The 8,355-nt window shown below is 49.4% G+C and overlaps 1 protein-coding gene across 1 annotated transcript; it reads right to left on the reverse strand.

Annotated features, from left to right (window-relative positions):
* Positions 1-1,090: 1,090 nt before the first annotated feature.
* Positions 1,091-8,021, reverse strand: LOC119704773 (transcription initiation factor TFIID subunit 4-like). Its single transcript, XM_038146466.1, has one exon. It carries the CDS (start codon positions 4,761-4,763, stop codon positions 3,666-3,668), a length of 1,098 nt encoding a protein of 365 aa, XP_038002394.1. The 5' UTR covers positions 4,764-8,021; the 3' UTR covers positions 1,091-3,665.
* Positions 8,022-8,355: the final 334 nt, after the last annotated feature.

The raw sequence follows: 8,355 nt of genomic DNA on the forward strand, positions 1-8,355 counted from the left end.
ATTGTGTGACTGATGCACACTCCTGCTGCATTTCTCTGTGTGGTTTTAAACAACCAGAACACGCAAGTGCTGTGACTGAAATAGCTACAACAATAAAACACCACCAGCCACGCAGATTTTATCTCTCTGTATTTTTACTTAACTTTTTTTTTAACTGAAACTTGAGCAAAGTTTGGCTTTGGACAAGCAATCTGTACACTCAAAGGAACCCAAAATACAAATATAATACTGGGTTCTACAGTAGCCAGAGATTTATACAATGTATGATTTTTTCTGACTGGTACTGTGATGTGGATCCAGACTAACACTCCTGAAACCAGTGGAGTTTCCCAAAATTTGTGTAAGCAGAGAGAAGGATTTGGCATAAGATCAGACTGTCCATTTCAATTTGGCTCTGATATATTTTTAAATAGATGAGTAAGAACCTGATATGTAATATGATCATTCAATGTGAATAAGCCTGAAAATCCTGTTTAGGCCTGTGATCTTCAACTTTTTGTAACGTGCCAACCTCTAAATGCTTTAAAGTTGACCCTCACACAAAAGACTTAAGTTTCTGACGATCAATTTTCTTTTCTTACTTACCTTTTGCAGCTCTTTAAGCAGCCTACGGATCCCAGTTGAAACCATTGGTTTAGTTAAAATGGCAAGTACTGTTTACAGAGAAAAGGCAAAAATAAAGCTATGATGGGGAAAGTAAAGAAGAAGATGAAGTATACAGTCCTTACTGTAATCAGTATTTCAGCTCCATAACAGCTTCCATGGGACAGCAGCTCCCACACACATTCCCACACGGGAGGAGCTCACTGGTGTGCCCTCAGTGCTGGCAGCGCCCCTGGCACACCCCAGCAGCTGCCTGCAGCCCAAGCCTGCAGGACGAAGGCAAAGTAAAGTAAAGAACTGTGCAGGGAGCTCCAGCTGAGCTCCAGCAGCACCCAGAGCCACCTCTGATGTCCACGAGACAGAGTGGGAGCGGTGACAGCTGGCTGGGCTCACCTGGACTGCAAGGTACTGGAGCTCACCTGGCTGAACAGAACTGCAGACACACACACTGCATTTGCAGGAGAAGCACAACAAGGAAAATCATATATTGGTGCATATGATGTACACATGTACATATTTTATATATTTATTTTTCTTAGAAAACATTGCTGCTGTTTATGTCCATTAATTTACATATATTTATTCCTACTACAGTATCATTTACAATAATACTTTCACTTCTATAGCACCTCCTCTTCAAGGATCTCCAATTGCTTAAAAACATTAATAAATAAAGCCTCACATCTTGCCTGTGAGGTAGGTCAATGCTATTATCAAACTTTACAGATGCATTAACTGAAGAACAGAGAGGTTAAAGGCCCAAATTTTCAAATATTTGTACCTGAAGTCAAGCACCTAAATTCTCATTTAGATGCTTAAATAAAAAGTCTTGTGATTTTCTTTGGTGCAGAATATCTACAACTACTGCTGAAGTCAACAGGGGCTAACGGTCAGGCCTGATTTTAGGAGGCATAACCTTTTAGACAGCTAAAGAGCAACTCCAAGTTGGAAAACACTGGTCTAGATACACAAATCTCGGTCAGAGCCACAGTTGATCGCAGTAATTTATCTCCTCATGGGCCTTTATATATGATATACAACTTTAGAAGGCTGGTGTGGATCTTTTTCAATAGACATAAGTGACACAAAAATCACCTACAGTTTCCAGAAACTGCGTCCTTCATCAGAGTCTGTACAAACACCGCTTGGTTTGTGGGGTTTCTTGGGTGCCAGGGGGTTGTTTTTCATACATTTGTGATAATCAAGACATTGCACAGCACACACCACTTGTGCAATCATAAAACACATCACACATCTTCACCTGCTGTCTTTACATTTCCACAGAGTCAATTTCTTTGCACTTGTGATAAACAGAAGTGGTCAAGTAAAGGTCTATTAAGAGGATACTTGTCAGAATATCATGCAGACAGCTTGCAAAATACACATACTAAAAGATCACTTTTAAAATTCTTGAATTGTTAAGCACGAAAATAATTACCTCATTCCATTACAGTACTGTGTAGAAACACGGAATAAGCTGCATTATCTTATTCCCAATAGAATAGATTATAACAACTAATTAAGTTTAAAAAATTCAGGCACCAAATGAATTATCCTGCAACATAGAACAGTATCTATATAGAGTGCTCTCCTTAATATACTACAAAACCAGCTGTATGGCAATGTTCTTCCATTTCATATTATGAACATCTTGTCACATTTCAAAGACACCTTTGATGTTCCAGCCTCACAGAACAAAACCATTTTCTACCGTCCGTTACAGAAACTTCCAACACAGAAGATAAACTTGCCAAGAGGGAAACCCATTGTCTTACTACAGCTACCTCGACCGAATTTTCAATCACAAATTACACTACTTCATTCCACTTCTACAGTGATGCTGAAAGTCCATACTTTAATGTGGGCTCCTCTCACCGCATACAAATTGAAATCAGTGGCCAGTGAAATATTAATCCCTATGACAGGAGGCTCTTAGCTCTATTTTAGAGCTCCATTAATTAAATAATCTTCCATAAATTGCTTTAAGCGTTCAATTCAGTGTTTCAGTCTCCCACATTAAATTAGAATTTCAAAGAATTAAATAAGACAGCTTATTTTAAGCAACCATCAGAGGGCTCAACAGCCTTCTAATAAAATTATAATGAAACCATACTCAGTACACTGTAGGAAACTTTGGCTCAGTCTCTTTTAAGATAATACACTTCTGTTACAGCTTCTTCTATATGTTTACTTGTTAACGTCATTAAAGGGAAAATACAAAGCGCGTTTAACATCGTGCTCCTGCTCTGCTCCTAACCACAGTGAACCTCTCCAATTATCTTCCAGGTGGGGGCAACAGTAAGCCAGTTTTCTCTAATCGCGGTTGTGTCCTTCTGCATCAGGAGCTCAGCACCCGGGGATGCGCTCCCGCAGAGGCGGGGACCGCGCACATCCCAAGCTCCAGCTCCCCAGGGAGGCCCTTCCAGCCATCTCTGCCGGCGAGGCGGGCCCTGCCCTCCCTCCGGAGCGGCCGGACCCTCCGTGACCCTCGCCGGGTCACCGTGCAGCCCATCCCCACCGCCGCGGGCTGTGCCAGCGCCGCGGGGCCCACCGTGACATCGGCCGGGCGCGGGGCCGGGGCCGTGCCGGGGCTGGCACCTGTCACCGTGCGCTCCCCTGCGCCGCCGCCCGCCCCGCGGCCGCTCGGGGCTCACCCCGCCCGGGGCTCCCGGAGCAGCGGCCGCGCTGTCCCCGCTCCGCCGGGCCCGGCCGCGCTCAGCCCGCCCCGCGCTGCCCGGCCCAGCCCGGCCCGGCCCCGGTGCGCTCCGCCGCGGCTATGTGTCGCTCCTGCGGGCGGCCCGGCCCCGCGCCGAGCCGTTGGCCGTGGCCCCGCCGGTGGCGGCCTCGGGCCGGTACTTGAGCCAGCAGATGAGCCACGTGACGACCACGGAGAAGAGGGCGAGGATGCTTGGCAACCGACAGGCAGATGGGCCCCACCGGCGACGGCGATGCCGCGGCGCCGGGCGCGGCGTCCCCGCCGTACTGGTTGACGAAGATGAGGCCGGTGAAGAGCAGCACCACCATGGAGAGGAAGGAGACGACGACGCACACGCAGCCGGCGCTCAGCGCCGCCCCGCTTGCAGCTCTGGCAGCTCTCGTAGCCGCCGCCCGAGGAGCGCGGCCCGGCGGGGGCGGGGGGCGGCGGGGCGAGCGCGGCCGCCGCCTCCCGGGCGCGGGGCGGGCGGCGGGGCGGCAGCGGCGGCAGGCGGTCCTGCGGCACCGGGTCGCGGGCCCGCAGCTGCGGGCGGGCAGGCGGCGGCCAGCTTGGTGTTGACCGGGAGGCCGTGGACGCGGTGGTCGGGCAGCGCCGTGCGGTGGCGGCAGAGCGGGCAGGCCAGGGAGCCGCCGGGCGAGCGCCCCGGGCCCGGCTCGGCGCCGGCGGCGGGGGGATGCTGCGCGGCGCGCAGGTGCAGCTGGCTCAGGCACTCCTGGCAGAAGGTGTGCAGGCACTCCAGCAGCTTGGGCGCCCGCCGCTCCAGGTCGAAGTAGTTGTAGCAGATCTTGCACTCGTAGTCCTCCGAGCTGGGGGCGGCGGCCGCCGGCGGCGCCGCCACCGCCGCCTCATCCTCCCGCCGCCCGCCCTGCCCTACGCCGCCCGTCTGCGCCGGCTCGGCCATAACATCTCGCCGGAGGGGGACGGAGAGCCGCGGAAAGGCGGGGAGTGCCGGGCCGCCCCGCGCCTGCCGGGCGGGCGGGAGCCGGGGCAGCCGCGACCCCGCCGCCTCCTGGCCGCGCCCGCGGCCCGGCGGGGAGGGCGGGGGATGGAGGGAGGGCCGCCGGCCGCCCGCCTGCGTCGCCCGCCGCGCTGGCGGCTGCCGGGGGCTGCTGGCGGCTGCCGCGGGCGGGGGGCGGGATCGGCGCCGCCCGCCCCCGGGAGCGGCCGCCGGTGCGCGGCGGCGGCTGCGGTGCCTCTCTGCTGCCCGCCCGGCGTGCGGGGCACGGCACGGCACGGAAGGCACGGCGCGGAAGGCACGACCGTGCGGCGCGGGGCCGCCGGCGCGGCGATGCCGGTTCCCAGCCTCGCTGCTGGCTCGCCGGCGGGAGCCGCCCCCCGCAGCGCGACCCGCCGGGGCTCGGTGCTCTCCCGCAGTCCCTTGGCCCCTGCAGCGCTGCGGGCAACACGCCTGGGTGCCGGGCAGCCTTTTAATCCCGGAGTGCATTTTTTTTAAAGAAGCGTTCTGTGCGTTTTAACAGTTGACGAGGATTCCCCGCTGTCAGCATGCTCTGAGACCCGCAGTTACAATGACGTGACACTCGTTAGGCACGAACACGGCAGACGAAGGGTTAATATGGGAAGGCAGGGTGAGATCTCTTTCATACACCGCAGCTCACAGGCTAACTGATATTTTACTGCTTTTCGGAAGGAACATTTTGTGCACTGTGATTCTCGTTCATTGTGTGCACTGAAAAATAAGAGGTGTTTTATTCCGGAAGCTGGGGGCCAAGGAGCTGCTGGTGTTGTTATTTACATCCTGACATCGCTATACAACTGAGAGCTTTCGCCCAGTTTAATGAAAAACCATCCAAACAGTGAGATGCCTACCGCTGGTAATGTTATATGTTAAACAACCTGATAGATTTCACTACATCAAAGCCTGCACTGTCTCATCAGGAACTCTCTGCAGAAACTCTTTTCAGGTGTAGCAGAGGCCATAACAGTGATTATTTCTCCCTGCAGTTCTGAGGATAGCTCTAGGCAAGTAAGGCCCGTGTTTCAGGTACACTGCATTGCCTTGCTGTCTTGCTAAAGCTGCATCTTGAGCAAATCAACTCTGGCCTGAGAGCTCTGTCATCTTGGATGCCTTGGGATGCCATGGGACATGCTGGATCAGGCGTGCTTCACAGCAAATGCTGAAGAAAGCTCTCTCCTTCTCAGTGCTGTCTGTGCTAGGGCTCTGTTCTTGAGCTCTGAGCATTCTTGAAGAGCCAAATAAAGCGGGGGGGGGGGGGGGCCGTTGTTTAGAAAGACTGACTTGTTGGAAAGATAAAAAGCAACGTATTTGTAAACTGTGATGACAGATCTGATGATTGTCCTAGCCAAAGAAGGAGCATATCTCAGCTTAGCATAAACTGAAATCATGGGCTAAAGCCAAACAGCAAAAAGTAGGAATGTTCTCTGTACAAAGAGACATTGTTTTTACAATTTATCCTAAGAGATGTTTTAAAAATGCTGGTTGTGTCTCTAAAAAAAAAAAAAAGGTGACTTTGGCTGTCACTGTGTATAGTGCACAGTTACTCGGCCTGTGGAGTCAAAAATTACCCTTTTTAAAGGCCCACAGTGGTTTGCAACCTCAGAGCTAATCTGCCTGATGAATTTGGACTTATTCATCTAACTTGGGTAACTTCCTTTTTAAAAATGAAATCTCACTGTATTTACTCAGGTATTTATATTCTAAAATGTATGTTTCTGGTAGTTTGTCTATTTGGTTTTGGTTTTTTGTGTGGGTTTTTATTTTGATTTGATTTGGTTTGGTTTTTTGCTTGCTACTCTTTCCTAGTTAGCATCATCTTCCTATTTAATTAGTTCACTGTTAAAAGATGTCAGATTATGCCAGGCAGCACCCTTTTCTTTAATATTACTGCCACTTTCATAACCCTACAACCTCCAACAATTTTCAAAACACATGAAAGTCCTCAGATCCACACGAATATGAATTAATATTTCAAGTACTTTTTCTGTGGCACTGTATCAAATGCTTTAATAAGGTCCAGATACGTCAGCTGCATTTCTGGTTCAGACTGCTTTGCCCCTGCCTTTTGTGTTCTGAGTTTTCTTATCTGACGTATATCTGCCTTGAGGTCAACTGAAACTCCATCTAATAAGTATATGAAAGTCAGCACTGGAAAAGCTTCCTGTAATTCAGGCATGAAAACTACACAGGATAGATGGGGAAGTTGAGCATAACTGAAAAAATAATAATCATTAAAACCAGCTAAATACAAAATTAGGATTAAATTCACTCTTTGATTTGCTCAAACTAAGAATGAGGAAGACTGGTGAGTAGTCACAGAAACATCCTGGTTCACAATCACCCCTGTGAACACAGCGCTGGGTAACTCAGTCCCACACAGACGAGGTTGTCCCGTGCTGTGCAGTCCCTAGAGAACATTATTGAGCACAACATGTAAAGTGCATCTCACTCCTGGTGAGATGCTGCTTTGTTCTGGACCAGCACAACTCCCCTTCACCTCTTTGTGTCTCTAGCGGCCCTTGCAGGTTCTGTCCTTACCCTTCTGCTAGCACAGGAACTGGTGTGATGACATGGCCAGTCAGTTCTTGGAGACAATCCAGCTGAACACTTTTTACTTTTTAAGTGAGTTTTTCTCTGAAACAGCTCAGGGAAGCAGGTTGTTGCCTGGGTGCATGAGGTCTGCAGCCATTGGGAGGAAAAATGCCAGAGGCTGTGTGGTCAGGAGAGGAAATGAGGTGGGACCACAGTGTGGTTGATTTACATCCATTTACCTTACCATGGAACAAAGCCATGAATGATTTCAGCCCTTCTGTCATAGTCCAGCACCCTGTCATGTGTGTGTTACAGCTGTGGCAGGGGTACAGTCCAGAGGCTTGGCAGCCCCTGGCAGCCTTATCCTTATCTCTGCAGGACAGTGTCCCCCTGTGGCTCTCTGGGAGGCTCTGGGCTCACCAGGCAGGGTGTTTGTCACATCTGCTCCCTGTGACTGCTGCTGCCCTGGCTCTCGGTCACCTGGACAGGGAAGGTGCCCAGCCTGGAATTAAAGGTGGCTTCTTACCTGGATCCTTCTGGTGATTGACCCTGTGATTCTTCACAAGCAGAGGAGCTGGACCATGGGTACTGGAAAATACCTCTATGCTGAATTTAAAGACTTCCTAGGCAGGGATTGAAGAGATGAGATCTTTTTTCAGATTTTTTGAAAAGTTACCGTGTTTACAGAGATCCAGATGTATTCTCTCTTTTAGTCACTTTAATGACAATGAATTATTATTTTATGGATTTTCAGGTTGTAGGGACTGCTTTTTTAGTGGGAAACCTGTATTAGTTATTGTAAGAATACCCCAGAATGTAGCTGAGCTGATTCTGAGGGCTGACTTTTGTCTGGAACACTACAGAACACTTTGGATGTTATTCAGCAGAAGTTGTGTTAGAAATTCAGAGCATAAGTGGCAAACAACCCTTACAAAAGACACATTTTTCCACTTAATCTGCAGCTGGTAAGAATTGATTTTTAGTGTGGTAAATATTGGGCCTGATTTATCCCGTGCAGTGTGCCAGTTTCATGCTGGTGCAAGACTTGGTCTAAGAAGAGTTGTGACAGTATAAGTTAATTCATCAATGAGTCAAGCCCAAAAGCTCGTAGAAGAATCCTCCTGTTTTTCCTAAGGGACATATTGACATACACCCCTGCAGCAATAATGTCATGTTGAGCTAGTTTAACTCCCCAGAAAGTCTGTGTTCTTATACCATAGGTATTTTTCCTTTTGGATGGGTGGCAAAAGATACATGTTATTTTTTTGCCCCATCATTGCATAATAGGATGCTGCATCATCTTCTGCTTTCTTCACATTGACATTTTATTTCATATAAAGTGTTTCTGAATAATTTATAATTAAAGTGCTTTTTCACCTTTTCTGTATTGGAACTTCTGTAAAAGCTATTGCGTGTTGGTCTGTTGCATTCAGTACTGAAAGGAACGTTCGTTTTCAGTAATATTTGCAGGCCATTTCAGGGAGCTGAAAAAGAGAAAATGGATTGCAATTACGAGCAATTCTACATC

Source organism: Motacilla alba, chromosome 9 (assembly GCF_015832195.1).
Source record: "Motacilla alba alba isolate MOTALB_02 chromosome 9, Motacilla_alba_V1.0_pri, whole genome shotgun sequence".
Taxonomy (NCBI): Eukaryota; Metazoa; Chordata; class Aves; order Passeriformes; family Motacillidae; genus Motacilla; species Motacilla alba.